Source organism: Pleurodeles waltl, chromosome 6 (assembly GCF_031143425.1).
Source record: "Pleurodeles waltl isolate 20211129_DDA chromosome 6, aPleWal1.hap1.20221129, whole genome shotgun sequence".
Lineage (NCBI taxonomy): Eukaryota > Metazoa > Chordata > Amphibia > Caudata > Salamandridae > Pleurodeles > Pleurodeles waltl.
In genome coordinates this window covers 43,777,269-43,798,702 of record NC_090445.1, presented here as the reverse complement: position 1 = coordinate 43,798,702, position 21,434 = coordinate 43,777,269, and the positions used below count along the sequence as shown (strand labels likewise).

At 55.4% G+C, this 21,434-nt stretch overlaps 1 protein-coding gene across 1 annotated transcript in view; it reads right to left on the bottom strand.

Moving 5' to 3' along the window:
- LOC138299143 (complement factor B-like) overlaps positions 1-18,033 on the bottom strand; it is a 196,360-nt gene extending 178,327 nt beyond the window's left edge. Inside the window, exon 1 of the mRNA XM_069237202.1 lies at positions 17,658-18,033. Within this exon, the coding sequence (XP_069093303.1) occupies positions 17,658-17,715 (58 nt within the window). The 5' untranslated portion in view covers positions 17,716-18,033. The remainder of the gene's footprint in view (positions 1-17,657) is intronic.
- Positions 18,034-21,434: the final 3,401 nt, after the last annotated feature.

The following is a 21,434-nucleotide window of genomic DNA, read 5'->3' as shown; positions in this document are numbered from 1 at the left end:
CCAAGAGTAATGATGTCAGCTCAAAAATATATATTTTATTTCAATATGTGTTTCATTTTAGGTGGAAGCTCCCATATAACCAATTCTTCAACCAACTCATTTTGTATCGATTAGTTTTGTAAAGCAGCATCCTTTAACTTTCGGCTACTAAAGAGGTTTTCAAGTAAGGCTTCTGCATTCTTACTTGTGAGCGATTGGACTGATTTGTAGTCCTGTGATATTTTTAAAAATGCTTGACTGGCACAAGGTTTGATTCTTCTAAGCTGTGGGAACATCACCAGTGTACCAAGTTGCTTTATTACATCTGATAAAGCTTGTGGACCATTATGTTTGCATTAATTACATTCTTTGTAAATAGTAAGTCTAGTGTGTGACCCACAACCTGCCGGTGTCAAATCCCTCCATTGAAAAATGGGGTTGCTGCATTTAAATGTGCGAGCACTGAATACTGAGGCAGCGTAATCCTGAAGCCATCTCGAGCCTCTTTAATACATTTACAGCCACTCCCTGCCCATTCAGCTCACTATTGCAGCTTTCTACTTTCACCCTTTGTGACCCTTTTTCATTTTTCTCTTCCTCCGTCTTTCCCATATGTGTCTTTTGCTCGCAGTAAATGCCTGATGCAGAAAACTAAGTGCCCGCACTCAAAAATAAGTGCTGGTGCTCCGCACCGGAAACTACCAGCTCAAATTAAGAACTGGACCTTCAGCAGGGTCGTAACATAGGGCTCTGAAGTCCCCGCGTTGCGCGTTGGCCTCCATGCTTTGTCATTCAAGGAGGGTCCCCTCAGCACCTGCGATGGCTTGATAAGCAACAGCTGGTGGAAGACTTTTTTACATTGATCTGAAAGCCAGAAAATGTGCAACATTACTGCTTTAATGTTGCTGATTGTGCGGCCTCCCATGGGCATAACAAACCCTGAGCAAAGGATTTAAAGTGGTCACTGGTCCCTTTGTCCTGAATCAGGGGCGTAACACAGGCCCCTGCAGCGCTTATGGTGCAGGGGGAACAATCCATTCCTGGGGGGGCGGCATTCACCCTAAGGCCAATGAATACTCTTGAAATATTGGAAATTAATGGGTCCCGCATCATGTAGTGGGGGATGGGGGTCATAATTTTACGTTACGCCACTGACCTGCAGTGTACCCCTTGGGCCCTCATGTTTCTTTACATTTTGATGCAGGCTTCATCTCAAGTCGTCCCGAGCTTAATGGCTACAAGTAGGTGGTGAAGAGATACTGTGCATCCCACAACCACATAGAACTAGAATATTTTAACTCCAAACTACTTTTTAGGTCTGGCCTAGAGACAGCTTCAGTGTTCTCGCTGGTCTCATGTTATAACAAACAACATACATTAGAATATACTTACAACGAGGGGTTTCGAGCTAGGCTCTTCAGCCATTGGTCTGTTTGACTGTCATTCACATTTTGTTTCCACCCAACACAGCATAGGGCAGTGGGTCTGCTTACTCAGCCCATTGGCTGTCTTGCACTGTAAGTGATGGCATTGTGTCTGATCACAATCTTGCCTGATCACATGTGCACATCCTCCTAAAAAGAAATGTACTGCAGTGCCAACAATGGTTGGCCAATACTTCCCTTTTCTATAAACCCCTTTAATTTCTTTTGATAATATGATTCGATGAAATGTCAATCGCACTCTGTGTTTCCAGTGATGGGTGACATTGTGGAGGGAGGTTATCATTATTTGCTATTCTTTAGTCATTAACTTTTTTTGCATTAAGGTTTAAAACAGTACCAGAGCAAAAAATGGGCATCAGGTGTTAAGCAAGCAAAATTAAAACAATGCTCCGAGAATCTCTGCTACAGATGATCAAAAGTAAAAAAGGGAACAGATAAAAGCTGTCCGAGGGGCAGTTGTTACATAAAAAGCACGACTCTATCACGCACAGTTAGCAGCGTTTGCAGTTACACTTCCCCATGGTGCAGACTAGAGAACACCTCCTCCCTGTCCAACCCCACAAGTATTTAAGTTCACTTAAGGTCACCTTTCCACACAGTCTCAGATTTAGAAGCGTCCTGTAGGCTGGCCCTTGAAAACAATGGTGTGAGATTCTACAGGCAAATAATCTTAGTGCCACGAGCTGTTTCAGCATTCCCCATTGATGGATCACCTGGTGCGCACCTGGTGTTTGAGCACTAAAAATGGGGAGGTCACTCTTGTAAATGGAGATGGAAGCAGGAAGTCAGGTAGCCAGTCACATAGGTTAACGATGTAGGTTTATTAAGATGAAGTCTCTTAGGCTACAAGTAAATAGGTAAATGGACAAACAAACGCCCCACCAGGAGCAGCACCCTCACTGCTCAGCCCACTCTCCGTCACTGCTCCAGCTCAGGTACTCACCAGCATTCCTCAACATCACACACACTGGCTGAGCCGCAGGGAACCGAGAAGCCACGGAGAGGATGCATTATAACAATGTCAGGTTACAACAGTTACATTACAGGGTAAACTCCTGTGTACAGTACAGTTTACACCCCGCTCAGTGGCGTAATGCAGTGAATCCCAACCTTTTTATCGCCGCTGACCGGTAAATGTTTGATCATTTTTCCGTGGCCCGCTTGTTTTGATTTACTAATTTTAATTTAATTGTATTTAAACATGCCTTCAAGATTTGAAGACCTCGGGCGGCCCGGTGCCGATTGATCTGCGCACCGGCACCGGTCCGCGGCCCGGGGTTTGGGGAACACCGGCGTAATGAACCTTGAGGGGGCCCCCTGCACAGTACATAGAGGGGCCCCTTCACTGGACTCACTCAGGAGGTGTCAGGCCAGTATACTGTGTTGTGGAGGCCCCCTGGGGCTCGTTCCACCCCCCCCCCCCATGCCGCAGGGGCTGCGGGGGCCTTTGTTACACCACTGATCCCGGCGTCACTCGATCTGTAAGCATCAGAGCGTATGTTTTTATTAACTGCAAGTTACAGGTTATTCTCTGCCTGACAGTCCATGAAAGGAGCAGACCAACTCACGATAGTCTCTATGTTAATTCATGGGCAGGGACTAAACTGATCACACATTATGTGGCACTCACAGTACTGACATTCAGATTATACGGCTATTTCTTACTTGACCCCACCCCCTACCAGTCAGGGTGTTAGTTCACCTGTGTGGTAGACATTGACCTTCTGCAAAAATATTAGGGGCCTTTTTTTGACACGTGTTCCACATGTCATACAGTTATATTGGGAAATTTTTGTTTATCTATCTCATGACAGCTGGGGGGCGGTTACTGGTCAGCTTTTTTCATGATGGTTTTCTAGAGTGGCAGAACAGTGTAGTTAATCTTGTTACTGATATCTGCATTAAACAATTTACAGATTGTAAGTAGCATTTCTAATGTATGACATTTATCTCAACGCCATGCAATAAATAGATTGTAAATGGGCCGAGAACTTGCAAATGTACATTCTCCCTGTGCCTTGCATCGTGAGCCTGTCTGTGTGTATCTGGCTGTGCACTCCCATCTCTGCACACCTAGGGCCATATGTACGAACACTTTTTCCCATAGACACAGAATGGGTAAAACCCTTTGCTACATCAAATCAAATCAAATCATTAACATTTATAAAGCGCGCTACTCACCCGTGCGGGTCTCAAGGCGCTAGGGGGGAAAGGGGGGGTTATCGCTGCTCGAACAGCCAAGTCTTTAGGAGTCTCCGGAAAGCGGAGTGGCCCTTAGTTTGTTTGGGGCAGCTGTATGTTGTCGCTCACACATTCAATGCACACATCCCAGCAGTGCCAGGCTTGGTAACCCCTACTGGTCTCCTCAGTGTAATCTATACCATTATCTTACTTATTGATCACACCCTACATTAAGGTAGGGTACTGCCCACACTCTAATTGTACTGTACATGAAGAATTATTTTATTGGTCATAATTTGTATGTAGGTTCTGCAGATGTTTCTAATAATCATACCATGTGCATTGAGTACATAAACTGCCATGATAATGGTATCTGGTTTACAAGATGTGGAGAGGTTCTCTTTTTCTAGTAATGGCTTTATTTTACGTACTGCTTGCTGCTACAGTTTTGCTTTGTTGTTAGGCTGTAAATAAAATTTTCTCCTTAACCCAAAATAAGTGTATTCAGTTTATCAAACTTTGAAGGATAAATGCTTAGTTGGCCCACAAAGATTCAAACATTTAGCCTCCTCTTCATGCTCAGATTTCTTTAACAAGGGACTAAGCCGCTTTCCCTCTGTGTGTTTCCATACGCTTACCCGACACTGGATCTTTTAGAGATTTGCACACTTTTCATTGAATTTCTGCCAAATGTCCTGGAATACTCAAATCACAGTTCTTTTCAGTAATTCATCTAAACTTTATTCTGTTCTCCTGAGAAAAGACTGCTGTGCTGCTGCCACTCTGCTGGACCCCCCCTCTGCTGGACCCCCGCTCTGCTGGACCCCCCCTCTGCTGGACCCCCGCTCTGCTGGACCCCCCCTCTGCTGGACCCCTCCTCTGCTGGACTCCTGCTCTGCTGGACACCCCCTCTGCTGGACCCCTCCTCTGCTGGACCCCCCCTCTGCTGGACCCCTGCTCTGCTGGACCCCCGCTCTGCTGGACCCCTGCTCTGCTGGACCCCCGCTCTGCCTGACCCCTCCTCTGCTGGAACCCCCCTCTGCTGGACTCATGCTCTGCTGGACCCCCGCTCTGCTGGACCCATGCTCTGCTGGACCCCCGCTCTGCTGGACCCCCCCTCTGCTGGACCCCCCTCTGCTGGACCCCTCCTCTACTGGACCCCTGCTCTACTGGACCCCCCCTCTGCTGGACCCCTGCTCTGCTGGACCCCTACTCTGCTGGACCCCCCCTCTGCTGGACCCCCCCTCTGCTGGACCCCTGCTCTGCTGGACCCCCGCTCTGCTGGACCCCTGCTCTGCTGGACCCCCGCTCTGCCTGACCCCTCCTCTGCTGGACCCCCCCTCTGCTGGACCCCTCCTCTGCTGGACCCCTCCTCTGCTGGACCCCTCCTCTGCTGGACCCCCCCTCTGCTGGACCCCTCCTCTGCTGGACCCCTCCTCTGCTGGACCCCTGCTCTGCTGGACCTCCGCTCTGCTGGACCCCTCCTCTGCTGGACCCCCGCTCTGCTGGACCCCTGCTCTGCTGGACCCCCGCTCTGCTGGACCCCTCCTCTGCTGGACCCCTGCTCTGCTGGACCCCCGCTCTGCTGGACTCATGCTCTGCTGGACCCCTCCTCTGCTGGACCCCCGCTCTGCTGGACCCCCCTCTGCTGGACCCCTGCTCTGCTGGACCCCCGCTCTGCTGGACCCCCCCTCTGCTGGACCCCTGCTCTGCTGGACCCCCCTCTGCTGGACCCCTGCTCTGCTGGACCCCCCCTCTGCTGGACCCCCGCTCTGCTGGACCCCCCCTCTGCTGGACCCCCGCTCTGCTGGACCCCCGCTCTGCTGAACCCCCCCTCTGCTGGACCCCTGCTCTGCCTGACCCCTGCTCTGCTGGACCCCCGCTCTGCTGGGACCCCTACTCTGCTGGACCCCCGCTCTGCTGGACTCCTGCTCTGCTGGACCCCCGCTCTGCCTGACCCCTGCTCTGCTGGACCCCCGCTCTGCTGGGACCCCCGCTCTGCCTGACCCCTGCTCTGCTGGACCCCTGCTCTGCTGGACCCCCGCTCTGCTGGACCCCCGCTCTGCTGGGGACCCCTGCTCTGCTGGACCCCTCCTCTGCTGGACCCCAACCTCTGCTTGACCCCCGCTCTGCTGGACCCCTCCTCTGCTGGACCCCTCCTCTGCTGGACCCCTTCTCTGCTGGGGACCCCCGCTCTGCTGGACCCCCGCTCTGCAGGACCCCTGCTCTACTGGACCCCCCCTCTGCTGGACCCCTCCTCTACTGGACCCCTCCTCTGCTGGACCCCTCCTCTGCTGGGGACCCCCGCTCTGCTGGATCCCCGCTCTGCTGGACCCCTGCTCTGCTGGACCCCCCCTCTGCTGGACCCCTCCTCTGCTGGACTCCGGCTCTGCTGGACCCCCCCTCTGCTGGACCCCCGCTCTGCTGGGGACTCCTGCTCTGCCTGACCCCTGCTCTGCTGGACCCCCGCTCTGCTGGACTCCTGCTCTGCTGGACCCCCGCTCTGCCTGACCCCTCCTCTGCTGGGACCCCCGCTCTGCCTGACCCCTGCTCTGCTGGACCCCCGCTCTGCTGGACCCCTGCTCTGCTGGACTCCTGCTCTGCTGGACTCCTGCTCTGCTGGATCCCTGCTCTGCTGGACCCCCGCTCTGCCTGACCCCTGCTCTGCCGGACCCCCGCTCTGCCGGACCCCCGCTCTGCTGGAGACCCCCGCTCTGCTGGACTCCTGCTCTGCTGGACCCCCGCTCTGCTGGACCCCCGCTCTGTGGGGGCCCCTGCTCTGCTGGACCCCCGCTCTGCTGGACCCCCGCTCTGCTGGACTCCTGCTCTGCTGGACCCCCGCTCTGCTGGACCCCCGCTCTGTGGGGGCCCCTGCTCTGCTGGACCCCCGCTCTGCTGGACTCCCGCTGTGCTGGACTCCCGCTCTGCTGGACCCCCGCTCTGCTGGACCCCCGCTCTGCTGGACCCCTGCTCTGCTGGACCCCCGCTCTGCTGGACCCCTGCTCTGCTGGACCCCCGCTCTGCTGGACCCCTCCTCTGCTGGACCCCCGCTCTGCTGGACCCCTCCTCTGCTGGACCCCCGCTCTGCTGGACCCCTCCTCTGCTGGACTCATGCTCTGCTGGACCCCCGCTCTGCTGGACCCCTCCTCTGCTGGGGACCCCTGCTCTGCCTGACCCCTCCTCTGCTGGACTTCCGCTCTGCTGGACCCCCGCTCTGCTGGACCCCTCCTCTGCTGGGGACCTCTGCTCTGCCTGACCCCTCCTCTGCTGGACTCCCGCTCTGCTGGACCCCCGCTCTGCTGGACCCCTCCTCTGCTGGGGACCCCTGCTCTGCCTGACCCCTCCTCTGCTGGACTCCCGCTCTGCTGGACTCCAGCTCTGCTGGACTCATGCTCTGCTGGACCCCCGCTCTGCTGGACTCCCGCTCTGCTCGACCCCTGCTCTGCTGGACCCCCGCTCTGCTGGACCCCCGCTCTGCTGGACCCCTGCTCTGCTGGACCCCCGCTCTGCTGGACCCCCGCTCTGCTGGACCCCCGCTCTGCTGGACTCCTGCTCTGCTGGACCCCCGCTCTGCTGGACTCCTGCTCTGCTGGACTCCTGCTCTGCTGGACCCCCGCTCTGCTGGACTCCTGCTCTGCTGGACCCCCGCTCTGCTGGACCCCTGCTCTGCTGGACCCCCGCTCTGCTGGACTCCTGCTCTGCTGGACCCCCGCTCTGCTGGGACCCCCGCTCTGCTGGACTCCCGCTCTGCTGGACTCATGCTCTGCTGGACCCCCGCTCTGCTGGACTCCTGCTCTGCTGGACCCCTGCTCTGTTGGACTCCCGCTCTGCTGGACCCCCCCTCTGCTGGACCCCCCCTCTGCTGGACCCCTCCTCTGCTGGACCCCTGCTCTGCTGGACCCCCGCTCTGCTGGACTCCCGCTCTGCTGGACCCCTCCTCTGCTGGACTCATGCTCTGCTGGACCCCCGCTCTGCTGGACTCATGCTCTACTGGACTCCAGCTCTGCTGGACTCATGCTCTGCTGGACCCCCGCTCTGCTGGACTCCAGCTCTGCTGGACTCATGCTCTACTGGGGACCCCCGCTCTGCTGGACTCCCGTTCTGCTGGACTCATGCTCTGCTGGGGACTCCTGCTCTACTGGACCCCCGCTCTGCTGGACTCATGCTCTGCTGGGGACTCCTGCTCTGCTGGACCCCCGCTCTGCTGGACTCATGCTCTGCTGGACTCATGCTCTGCTGGACCCCCTCCTCTGCTGGACTCCCGCTCTGCTGGACTCATGCTCTGCTGGACTCCCGCTCTGCTGGACCCACGCTCTGCTGGACTCATGCTCTGCTGGGGACTCCTGCTCTGCTGGACCCCCTCCGCTGCTGGACTCCCGCTCTGCTGGACTCCCGCTCTGCTGGACCCCCGCTCTGCTGGACCCCCGCTCTGCTGGATTCCAGCTCTGCTGGATTCCAGCTCTGCTGGACTCATGCTCTGCTGGACTCCCGCTCTGCTGGACCCACGCTCTGCTGGACTCATGCTCTGCTGGGGACTCCTGCTCTGCTGGACCCCCTCCTCTGCTGGACTCCCGCTCTGCTGGACTCCCGCTCTGCTGGACCCCCGCTCTGCTGGACTCCCGCTCTGCTGGACCCCTCCTCTGCTGGACCCCCGCTCTGCTGGACCCCTCCTCTGCTGGACTCATGCTCTGCTGGACCCCCGCTCTGCTGGACTCCCGCTCTGCTGGACCCCCGCTCTGCTGGACCCCTCCTCTGCTGGGGACCCCTGCTCTGCCTGACCCCTCCTCTGCTGGACTCCCGCTCTGCTGGACCCCCGCTCTGCTGGACCCCTCCTCTGCTGGGGACCCCTGCTCTGCCTGACCCCTCCTCTGCTGGACTCCCGCTCTGCTGGACCCCCGCTCTGCTGGACCCCTCCTCTGCTGGGGACCCCTGCTCTGCCTGACCCCTCCTCTGCTGGACTCCCGCTCTGCTGGACTCATGCTCTGCTGGACCCCCGCTCTGCTGGACTCCCGCTCTGCTGGACCCCTGCTCTGCTGGACCCCCGCTCTGCTGGACTCCCGCTCTGCTGGACCCCTGCTCTGCTGGACCCCCGCTCTGCTGGACCCCCGCTCTGCTGGACTCCTGCTCTGCTGGATCCCCGCTCTGCTGGACCCCTGCTCTGCTGGACCCCCGCTCTGCTGGACTCCTGCTCTGCTGGACCCCCGCTCTGCTGGGACCCCCGCTCTGCTGGACTCCCGCTCTGCTGGACTCATGCTCTGCTGGACCCCCGCTCTGCTGGACTCCTGCTCTGCTGGACCCCTGCTCTGCTGGACTCCCGCTCTGCTGGACCCCCCCTCTGCTGGACCCCCCCTCTGCTGGACCCCTCCTCTGCTGGACCCCTGCTCTGCTGGACCCCCGCTCTGCTGGACTCCCGCTCTGCTGGACCCCTCCTCTGCTGGACTCATGCTCTGCTGGACCCCCGCTCTGCTGGACTCATGCTCTGCTGGACTCATGCTCTGCTGGACCCCCGCTCTGCTGGACTCCAGCTCTGCTGGACTCATGCTCTGCTGGGGACCCCCGCTCTGCTGGACTCCCGCTCTGCTGGACTCATGCTCTGCTGGGGACTCCTGCTCTGCTGGACCCCCGCTCTGCTGGACTCATGCTCTGCTGGGGAATCCTGCTCTGCTGGACTCATGCTCTGCTGGACTCATGCTCTGCTGGACTCATGCTCTGCTGGACCCCCTCCTCTGCTGGACTCCCGCTCTGCTGGACTCCCGCTCTGTTGGACTCATGCTCTGCTGGACTCCCGCTCTGCTGGACTCCAGCTCTGCTGGACCCCCGCTATGCTGGACTCATGCTCTGCTGGACTCCCACTCTGCTGGACTCCCACTCTGCTGGACTCCCACTCTGCTGGACTCATGCTCTGCTGGACTCCCGCTCTGCTGGACCCACGCTCTGCTGGACTCATGCTCTGCTGGGGACTCCTGCTCTGCTGGACCCCCTCCTCTGCTGGACTCCCGCTCTGCTGGACTCCCGCTCTGCTGGACTCCCGCTCTGCTGGACCCCCGCTCTGCTGGACTCCCGCTCTGCTGGACTCATGCTCTGCTGGACTCCCGCTCTGCTGGACCCAAGCTCTGCTGGACTCATGCTCTGCTGGGGACTCCTGCTCTGCTGGACCCCCTCCTCTGCTGGACTCCCGCTCTGCTGGACTCCCGCTCTGCTGGTCCCCCGCTCTGCTGGACTCCCGCTCTGCTGGACCCCCGCTCTGCCGGACCCCTCCTCTGCTGCACCCCCGCTCTGCTGGACCCCTCCTCTGCTGGACTCATGCTCTCCTGGACCCCCGCTCTGCTGGACTCCCGCTCTGCTGGACTCCAGCTCTGCTGGACTCATGCTCTGCTGGATTCCCGCTCTGCTGGACCCACGCTCTGCTGGACTCATGCTCTGCTGGGGACTCCTGCTCTGCTGGACCACCTCCTCTGCTGGACTCCCGCTCTGCTGGACTCCCGCTCTGCTGGACCCCCACTCTGCTGGACCCCTCCTCTGCTGGACCCCCGCTCTGCTGGACCCCTCCTCTGCTGGACTCATGCTCTGCTGGACCCCCGCTCTGCTGGACTCCCGCTCTGCTGGACCCCCGCTCTGCTGGACCCCTCCTCTGCTGGGGACCCCTGCTCTGCCTGACCCCTCCTCTGCTGGACTCCCGCTCTGCTGGACCCCCGCTCTGCTGGACCCCTCCTCTGCTGGGGACCCCTGCTCTGCCTGACCCCTCCTCTGCTTGACTCCCGCTCTGCTGGACCCCCGCTCTGCTGGACCCCTCCTCTGCTGGGGACCCCTGCTCTGCCTGACCCCTCCTCTGCTGGACTCCCGCTCTGCTGGACTCCAGCTCTGCTGGACTCATGCTCTGCTGGACCCCCGCTCTGCTGGACTCCCGCTCTGCTGGACCCCTGCTCTGCTGGACCCCCGCTCTGCTGGACTCCCGCTCTGCTGGACCCCAGCTCTGCTGGACCCCCGCTCTGCTGGACTCCAGCTCTGCTGGACCCCCGCTCTGCTGGACCCCCGCTCTGCTGGACTCCTGCTCTGCTGGACCCCCGCTCTGCTGGACCCCTGCTCTGCTGGACCCCCGCTCTGCTGGACTCCTGCTCTGCTGGACCCCCGCTCTGCTGGGACCCCCGCTCTGCTGGTCTCCCGCTCTGCTGGACTCATGCTCTGCTGGACCCCCGCTCTGCTGGACTCCTGCTCTGCTGGACCACTGCTCTGCTGGACTCCCGCTCTGCTGGACCCCCCCTCTGCTGGACCCCTCCTCTGCTGGACCCCTGCTCTGCTGGACCCCCGCCCTGCTGGACTCCCGCTCTGCTGGACCCCTCCTCTGCTGGACTCATGCTCTGCTGGACCCCCGCTCTGCTGGACTCATGCTCTGCTGGACTCCAGCTCTGCTGGACTCATGCTCTGCTGGACCCCCGCTCTGCTGGACTCCAGCTCTGCTGGACTCATGCTCTGCTGGGGACCCCCGCTCTGCTGGACTCCCGCTCTGCTGGACTCATGCTCTGCTGGGGACTCCTGCTCTGCTGGACCCCCGCTCTGCTGGATTTATGCTCTGCTGGGGACTCCTGCTCTGCTGGACCCCCGCTCTGCTGGACTCATGCTCTGCTGGACTCATGCTCTGCTGGACCCCCTCCTCTGCTGGACTCCCGCTCCGCTGGACTCATGCTCTGCTGGACTCCCGCTCTGCTGGACTCCAGCTCTGCTGGACTCATGCTCTGCTGGACCCTCGCTCTGCTGGACTCATGCTCTGCTGGACTCCCGCTCTGCTGGACTCCCGCTCTGCTGGACTCATGCTCTGCTGGACTCCCGCTCTGCTGGACCCACGCTCTGCTGGACTCATGCTCTGCTGGGGACTCCTGCTCTGCTGGACCCCCTCCTCTGCTGGACTCCCGCTCTTCTGGACTCCCGCTCTGCTGGACCCCCGCTCTGCTGGACTCCCGCTCTGCTGGACCCCCGCTCTGCTGGACCCCTCCTCTGCTGGACCCCCCCTCTGCTGGACCCCTCCTCTCCTGGACTCATGCTCTGCTGGACCCCCGCTCTGCTGGACTCCCGCTCTGCTGGACCCCCGCTCTGCTGGACCCCTCCTCTGCTGGGGACCCCTGCTCTGCCTGACCCCTCCTCTGCTGGACTCCCGCTCTGCTGGACCCCCGCTCTGCTGGACCCCTCCTCTGCTGGGGACCCCTGCTCTGCCTGACTCCTCCTCTGCTGGACCCCCGCTCTGCTGGACCCCCGCTCTGCTGGACCCCTCCTCTGCTGGGGACCCCTGCTCTGCCTGACCCCTCCTCTGCTGGACTCCCGCTCTGCTGGACTCCAGCTCTGCTGGACTCATGCTCTGCTGGACCCCTGCTCTGCTGGACCCCCGCTCTGCTGGACTCCCGCTCTGCTGGACCCCCGCTCTGCTGGACTCCCGCTCTGCTGGACCCCTGCTCTGCTGGACCCCCGCTCTGCTGGACTCCAGCTCTGCTGGACCCCCGCTCTGCTGGACCCCTGCTCTGCTGGACCCCCGCTCTGCTGGACTCCTGCTCTGCTGGACCCCCGCTCTGCTGGACCCCTGCTCTGCTGGACCCCCGCTCTGCTGGACTCCTGCTCTGCTGGACCCCCGCTCTGCTGGGACCCCCACTCTGCTGGACTCCCGCTCTGCTGGACTCATGCTCTGCTGGACCCCCGCTCTGCTGGACTCCTGCTCTGCTGGACCCCTCCTCTGCTGGACTCCCGCTCTGCTGGACCCCCTCTCTGCTGGACCCCCCCTCTGCTGGACCCCTCCTCTGCTGGACCCCTGCTCTGCTGGACCCCCGCTCTGCTGGACTCCCGCTCTGCTGGACCCCTCCTCTGCTGGACTCATGCTCTGCTGGACCCCCGCTCTGCTGGACTCCAGCTCTGCTGGACTCATGCTCTGCTGGGGACCCCCGCTCTGCTGGACTCCCGCTCTTCTGGACTCATGCTCTGCTGGGGACTCCTGCTCTGCTGGACCCCCGCTCTGCTGGACTCATGCTCTGCTGGGGACTCCTGCTCTGCTGGACCCCCGCTCTGCTGGACTCATGCTCTGCTGGACTCATGCTCTGCTGGACTCATGCTCTGCTGGACCCCCTCCTCTGCTGGACTCCCGCTCTGCTGGACTCATGCTCTGCTGGACTCCCGCTCTGCTGGACTCCAGCTCTGCTGGACTCCTGCTCTGCTGGACCCCCGCTCTGCTGGGACCCCCACTCTGCTGGACTCCCGCTCTGCTGGACTCATGCTCTGCTGGACCCCCGCTCTGCTGGACTCCTGCTCTGCTGGACCCCTCCTCTGCTGGACTCCCGCTCTGCTGGACCCCCTCTCTGCTGGACCCCTCCTCTGCTGGACCCCTGCTCTGCTGGACCCCCGCTCTGCTGGACTCCCGCTCTGCTGGACCCCTCCTCTGCTGGACTCATGCTCTGCTGGACCCCCGCTCTGCTGGACTCATGCTCTGCTGGACTCATGCTCTGCTGGACCCCCGCTCTGCTGGACTCCAGCTCTGCTGGACTCATGCTCTGCTGGGGACCCCCGCTCTGCTGGACTCCCGCTCTGCTGGACTCATGCTCTGCTGGGGACTCCTGCTCTGCTGGACCCCCGCTCTGCTGGACTCATGCTCTGCTGGGGACTCCTGCTCTGCTGGACCCCCGCTCTGCTAGACTCATGCTCTGCTGGACTCATGCTCTGCTGGACTCATGCTCTGCTGGACCCCCTCCTCTGCTGGACTCCCGCTCTGCTGGACTCATGCTCTGCTGGACTCCCGCTCTGCTGGACTCCAGCTCTGCTGGACTCATGCTCTGCTGGACCCCCGCTCTGCTGGACTCATGCTCTGCTGGACTCCCGCTCTGCTGGACTCCAGCTCTGCTGGACTCATGCTCTGCTGGACTCCCGCTCTGCTGGACCCACGCTCTGCTGGACTCATGCTCTGCTGGGGACTCCTGCTCTGCTGGACCCCCTCCTCTGCTGGACTCCCGCTCTGCTGGACCCCCGCTCTGCTGGACTCCCGCTCTGCTGGACTCATGCTCTGCTGGACTCATGCTCTGCTGGACTCCCGCTCTGCTGGACCCACGCTCTGCTGGACTCATGCTCTGCTGGGGACTCCTGCTCTGCTGGACCCCCTCCTCTGCTGGACTCCCGCTCTGCTGGACTCCCGCTCTGCTGGACCCCCGCTCTGCTGGACCCCCGCTCTGCTGGACTCATGCTCTGCTGTGCTGACCTGCTGCCTGCAGCCCTCCTTGCCTGGGAGTGAGAAGGACTGGACCTACATCTCTCCAACCCAGTTAAAAATATACGTAAACAATTCTGTTGCGTAATTCTAGGAAAGGTAAAGAGACAAGGATTAAACTTTTCTCACATAATTCCAAATTAAATTAAATGTATATTAATGTGTGGAAAATGTACTTAGTGATTTCCTAGTGATATAAAAACGTTTTTAAAATGAATTTTGTATTGATGTGTATTTGTATGCTGTTTGTTGATTCTAAAACATGCATTTGTTGTATATATTTTGTAGTCCTGAAGAAGTCCCGTTGAGGGATGAAACTTGTTGGCTACAGTGAAAAGAAGCTTTTAAGAAGGATTTTGAATAACGAAAGAATGTTAAGAACAATGTTGATGAGTTCTGGAATTATGTGATGATATATTTATCAGCATTTTGTTGATTTGATAAAGATTATAGATATGATTTGATAAATTTCTTTCACAAGGAGAGGTTTTGAGTGCTGAGTCATATGGGCTATAAACAAGTGTGGGGTCTTTAGAGCACTCCAAGGTGTAATGGAGACCTGGAGGGGCAGGGAGGGGTTGTCTTACACACCCTGTCTCTCTCACACACACACGAGGATTAGAGTGTAAAACTGTCCGTAATATGTCGAGCATGCCAACGCAGGTCTCAGCGGTACACTCATGGAAAGGACAGAACACCCGCTTGTCCTCCAGGGCAAGAAAGGAGGCACAATGTTAAGGGAGGAGTAGAAGAACCCTTCTCTCCATCAGTTGTTCCACACCCAAAAGCTTAATACACAAGGGAATGTGTCTTAAAACGTGGAAATTCAACAGCAAGTCAATTGCACTCAGATGTGGGAAACAAATGTTCAACGCGGTAGACCCCATTATGAGAGGATGTCCCCTAGCCTCTCTACAGACCCTAACCTGGTGTAGTGAGAGCAGATGTAGTGGAGGAAGATGTGCTGGGGCCTTTTAGCCATAGGTTCAGACAAAGATCATGCCTCCCAGCATTGAAGAGAGTGAAAGGGTGAGTGGGCCAGTTACGTGGTTAGCATCCACTGAGCATAAGCCTTCTCATAAGGGAATTGCAAAATGTATCAGTACACACTGGGAGGTGCATCATATCCCCCTTTTGATATTCACAAACCAGTTAATAAATAATAATGACGTCACTGTGCTGTTTGATCCCTGACCCTTTTGAAAGGGATGTGGTACATTGTCCCTGAAAAAGACAAATATTTTAGGTTGATCATGTGATGATCATATGACCCACTGCTTAACTTGCTCCCCAGACTGCCTGATCCCAAAAACACCAGCCATGATGGCCTTCACTCACATCTCATTGTTCAACCCTGGTCTTGTGGCTAAGCTGTGATGTGGTTTTGTGGCTAAGATGAAGTGTGGCTTAGTTGTGTTGAGATGTGATGTATTGATGGTAAGATGCGACCTAGTGGATGAGACGAGATGTGAAATTTGATTTAAGGGATCGCAGAAATGTGGTCTAGTGGTTATCATGTATTGTGTACTTATAGTTAAGGTGAACTGTGATCTGGTGATTTATGTGAGATGTGGTCTAGTGGTTGAGGTGATGGGTAGTCTAGTGATGTTAAGATGCAGTTTACTGCTTAAAACAAGATTTTGTCTAGGCTTAAGGTGTGATGTGGTTTATCAGCTGAGAATACCTGTGGTCTCTTGACTTCTTGGGTTGCAGGTCAGTGGACAAGTTGGGATGTGGTGTGGTGTGGTGTTTATGTTGACATGTGATTAGTGGCTATACCAACGTGATTTAATGGTAGGCTGAGATGTGTGTTACCATTAGGGTTTGGTTGTGATGCGGATTTGTAGTTAGGGTGAGATGTGGGTCTGTGACTAAATTTAGATGTGTTATGGAGGTTAAGGTGAGATGTGTTCTACTGGTTAAATAAAGTAAGAATATAGTGGCCACCTCTCTCTGGCGACATGAACACAGTTCATGATTATGTGTAGGGTAACATAATGCATTCTGGAAAATGTAATCTTGGCTTTCTTTTATTGACATAATTTGACTCACACACTTTTTAGCAGTTATTTATATCATAAAAGCCCAACACTGGAAACAGTGACTGTTCATACAGCGTAAAGAGGCCGCGTGAGATAAGATGGGACCTAGTGATCAGGGTCGGATGTTGTATGGGGCCAGATGTACCATCACAGCCCATTGCGATTCGGTAATAGTGATTTTTAAGAAATCGCTATTACCAACTCGCTAAGGGCCATGTATCACATTTGCGAATCGGTAATAGCGATTTCTTAAAAATCGCAAAAGCTACTACCGAATCGCAAATTGCAATACCGGCCCCATTCGCAGCTATGGGCCCATAGCTGCGAATTTTTTGCATTTCCAAAATTGCGATTTCTGAACCAGAAATCACAATTTTGGAAATGCAAAAGGCCAGGGTGCTGGGGGCCTAAGGCCCCCTCTCCTGCACCCCAAATACTTTTTTATCAACATGTAAGGTACACACATGCCAAAAGGGCATGTGTGCTTTACATGTTAAATTTAAAAATGCAGTCTAACTGCATTTTTTAATTTTGCACCAGGTTACCACCTGGTTGCAAAGCATGGTATTTTGCAAGTGCAAAATGCCATTTTGGAAAAATCGCAATTTGCGATTTTTTCCAGCATAGCCTTGCGACCTGGAAATTGCGAATCGCAAATTGCAACTCGCAATTTCCAGGTCGCAACGCAAGAAATCGCAATTTTAGCGATTTCTTATTTGTGGTCTGCGAATGCATTTCATGAATCGCAGACCACTGTTTTGCACTCGCAAACGGCCGAATTTACCGATTCGCACCGTTTGCGAGTGCAAAACTTTTTGATACATCTGGCCCCTAGTGGCTTAATTTTTAGCAGTGGAATCAAGACACTTGGGTTCCAATCTCAGCGTCAGCACTTCTCGTTTTGTGATCCTGCGAAAATCGCGTTGTTTCCCTGCAGCTCAGTTCTCTTACTAGCAGTGCTTAATTTGTGCTGGCTGTTTCCGGTGCCCAGCACCGACACTTATGTTTGAGGGCCGGCGCATAGTCTTCTGTCTCAAGCATTTGCTGCGAGCAAAAGACACATTTGGGAAAGACGGAGGAAGAGGAAGAGAAAAACTAAAAAGCGTCACCAAGGGAGAAAGCAGAAAGCTGCAGGTGTGAGCTGAAGGGGCAGTGAGTGTCTTTAAATGGATTGAAGAGGTCCAAGATGGCTTCAGGGATACGTTCCGTGTTCACACATTTAATTGCAGTAGTCGCGTGTTTAAGAGGAGCGCTTTGGGCACCGGCACCGGCACCTTTTTATTTTCAAATTAAGCACTGCTTATTAGTTTATGTGGTGAGGGCTTACACTCTGGATACATGAGAGTACGGGCTGTTATATCACACTTTAAAGATTCTCGTGTTTTTGTTAGCATCCGGGTACAGCCTATGCTCTCAAAACCCTGGCACCCAAAGTACAGGGTCCAAATTCAAGTTAAAATATTTTCAGCACACGACTCTTTAAAGGGAGCCACAAGATAACAAGATAGACACCGGGACAGCAAAGGTCGCAGGAGACACGTGGCTGGGTAAAATAATGCTGTCCTAAGCACATCACAGCCACACAGATTTACCGACCCAGATGACAAATTAAAATATTTTGTTTAAGATTTTAGCAATGCCCATAACAGTTTCGTCGAACCTGTCGAGTGCTGGTAAAGACGCCTAGAGGCGGTCCTATAATCACTGTGCGCTACCTTCGGATTTCGCGGATGGGTTTTAGAAAGCGCTTTGACTCGGAGGCATGTTAATACTTACTGTCTAGGATGAAGAGCATCGCCAGCCCCAGCGCCGCCAGCACCAGGCTCTTCATCATTCGGTGTCTTCAGTGCTCCGGGTCTCAGTCGCTGTTCCTTTCCTCGGTCTCCCGCTCTCTCACCTCTTACTCTCCCTCTCTCTCCGCCTCTCTTTTTCCCTCGTTAGCCCGTTCCCTCTGTCCCTCGTTATTGCGCTCTAACCCTCCTGCCTTCAGCCTCCCTGCCCTCTTCTGCGTCCCTCGCTCGGCGGGGCTTGGAATTAAAGTGCCAGGGGGAGGGCTGCAGAGTGGGGGAGAGGGAAGGGCTCACATTTGCATAATCCTCTCCCGGAGGTCGGAGTTTCCCAACCCGGTGGACTCCGCTTCAGTGTAAACACCAGTTTTTTTTTATCGCTGCTGATAAACCGGCTCACTTTTGGGAAATCTGCGGCTTGGAGCCGGGCCAAAGTAAAGGATCACTCGGGGCAAACGTGCAGGCGTCCCTAGATTGGCGAGGAAAGCGGACAGCAAAGGGGTCCCCTAGCGAGACAGACACCCTTACTCAAAGGGACCTTCAAATAGGGCCACAGGGGTCTCATACCCCACTGAGATACCCTTACATTACATAAGAATGAATTGGTGTGCGTGGATACCCAAGGGGGCCTTCATTGAACAGGGTCCCAAGGGTTGTCACACCGCACTCGGATGCTTTACACAAAGGGGCCCTCCAAAGAATGAAATATACACAGAATCTCACACGCCCCATCATTTGCGCTGAAATGTCTCTTTGGTCAGTGAGGCCGCGGGAGTCTGTCACCTCACTCAGACACCCTCAAAGCGGCCCTCCAGTCACTGGGGCCACAGGTGGTCTAGCACATTACTCACGCACCTCTAAAGGCTTCCTCCAGTCAATGGGGTGACAGGGGGTCTAGCACCCCACTCAGACACCTTCAAAGGGGCCCTCCAGATATGGGGGCTAGCACCTGAGAGGGATGCCCATACACAAAGGGGCCCTCTAGTGAATGAGGCTTGAGGGGTCTACCACCCACTCACATACTCTTACATACAGGGTCCCTCTAGTGAGTGGGCGAGGGGGGTCAGTACTCCATTCAGGTCCCATCAAAGTGGCCACCGGTGAGTGGAGTCACAGGGGAACTCAGACTCCGCTCAGATAACCTCACTGGAAGCATGGTGGCTGCTGCTTTGGTGGGCACTAGTTGTCAACCAGAAATTGTGCCTCTGCCTTTGCTGTTGCTAGAGGGGTAGAGCTCTACTTCACCGTTTGTAACAGCCTGGGTAGTAGCACCATTAATGCCTTAGATTAGAAGGTGCTTGTGAGGACCTTGGCTGTGGGTCTTCAACTGGTGTTTAGCTTGGTGGCTCCTCCTGCAAGATCTTCATGAGGAGTTGAGACCTCATTAACTAGTGTCACCTTGGATGGTGACTCCATTTCAATGTCAGTGTACACATCCTGATGCCTTCGATGCTTTATCGTGAGTTGGCTTTCCTCACGTGCTCGAAAATGGCATTCTTCTCCCTTTTCTTTGTGCCCTAGACCTCAGCCTTCCAAGATCCTTGGTGCATCCCTTATTTGTGCTCTAAGAAGCTCTTTCCTTAGTGGAGGATTCTGGGGTGTGTTTGTCTGCCATTTTGTTACTAAGTTTGCTTTGGCTAGGCCCAGTGGTGTAACAGAACTTGAGGGGGTCCTTGCAAAGAACATGGAGGGGCCCCATCCTCAGACCTCTGACCCAGTCAGGAGCCCATGCACAGTGCTGGCCTGGCCCCCCTGGAGGACCCCGCACCGCAGGAGATGCGGGGACTAATATTGCACCACTGAACATTCCCATAGCAATGCAATGCGAGAACTTCTTAATTGTTCCAAGAGTATAAGACCAATCCTCTGGGGATGAGTAAGGGCCCAGATTCCCATTTCTAGCTAAGAAACTGAGCTGTTCCGCAGGAGTCTCCAAGCAAAACCTAATTGCTGATATTGTTTCTCTGTCCAGATGATACAATGGCCTAAACTCTAATTGGAGCGGCAGAAATAACCAGCACTGGTGTACTGCTGCAACAAACACACACGTGCATGAACACACTCACACCAAAGCTGTCCCCAGCCTTAGTCTCACAACTGGCGTCACTATTGTTTCCAAAATAGGCGCATCACCGAACCTTCTTTCCCACTCACAGTAAAAGGGATTAACATGAAAATTGTAACTTTCACTAGCACAGACTTCCAACAGAGGAGGTCTCAAGTTACTTCTTTATATCACATGTAAGGAGCTCATGCTGCTGTTATTTTCTTGCATTCTGGAACTTGCCTTTTCATTTTTCCATTAAAAATGCCGCACTTCAAGATCCAAACGAAAGGAGTAAATCAAATGATATATATATTTTAAACAGCCTTTTCAGTACGTGGTGATTTTAACCCTTCTTTGAGGCCTGGTGCTTGTCTACATTACATGCTTTGCTTTGTTTCCATTGAACTATGCTGCCCTTTTTTAGTTCTGACCTTCGATTTACAAAGGTTTCAGAAATAAATGAAAAGGTACATGTGTTTGAACTCAACTGTATTTCACTATTTCGCTATACCCAGTTGCATAATGTTTTACCATTCAATTAGGTTTCTTCAATGCTCTGGAATTTTTATCCATTCAATTAAGTTTCTGCAATGTTCTGGAATTTTTATCATGCATTAATCTGGAAATAATCAGTTAACATTGAGTAAGGAAATCCATCTTTGTGAGACCTGAGCCTAGCTTTTCTGTTTAGTGTGACTAATGTAATCCACTTAATACAGCTTTATAATAGGTAGACTTACATTAGTGGCTACTTCCTTAAGGAGTGGGGGCTCCACCCATGTTTTTTTCTGAATTGTTGCACAGTGTATTGTATTACCATCGTAGTAGAATAAGGGGATACCTTTACTCATCAAACTAGAAAGTGACAGTTGTCCCGCCCCCGGAACTGACGTCACATCCGGTACCAGGACTTCCGTTCCCCCCGAGAGCCCGCCCCAGAACTGTCGTAGGTGTAGGGGTGTCACGTGGGTTGTGACATCATGGGGTCACATGTTAGTCATGTGCCTGGGTCCTAGCCCCTGTGTCTAGGTCTGTGGGTTGTGTAAAATGGGGGCCCTGCTGGTGTGCACCCGGTTTCTGCGCCTAAGAGTACAAGTCTGGACATGTCAGACAGTCAGGATCATGTGGCTGCTGGGGTGCCTCCTCACAGGGTGGAGCATTGGAAATGTAACGCAAACCTCCACACTCTTGGATAATCCAAAAAGAGGGGCTAGGCAAATGTTGCAAAGGTCATGACACATGGTTAGTGTTACTTGTAACCCCCCAACGTATCAGAGCCATCAAGGAGAGCATGTGACCGCTATGTGCTGTAGAGGAGTACGCCCTTTTGAACCATTGAACACATATAAGGAGCCGGCTAGAGCCGCGTGCCAAACCGTGAACCATAGCTGAACTAGGTTGTCAGGGCATTATGAAGAGATACAATCCTCTCACAAGAAAAGCCGCCTCCTCAGGGGCCCAGAACACTAGCAATAGATATTATCAGACGCTCACACCTTTGGTGCTGGATGAGAATGCACAGCCGGCTGCCCCTAAAGACGGGGGTTCCGACATTACCGGATTTCAAGAGGAACTTTGCCATGGGCTTGAAAAGCTCAGCCTCAAGGATTTGCCGCAGCTGATATCCCCTATTAAGGCTGATAGCATCAGCAGCGAAGCCTCGAAAGATGAAATAAATGATTAAATCAACTTCATCGACACTGAAGATGATGAAGAAGC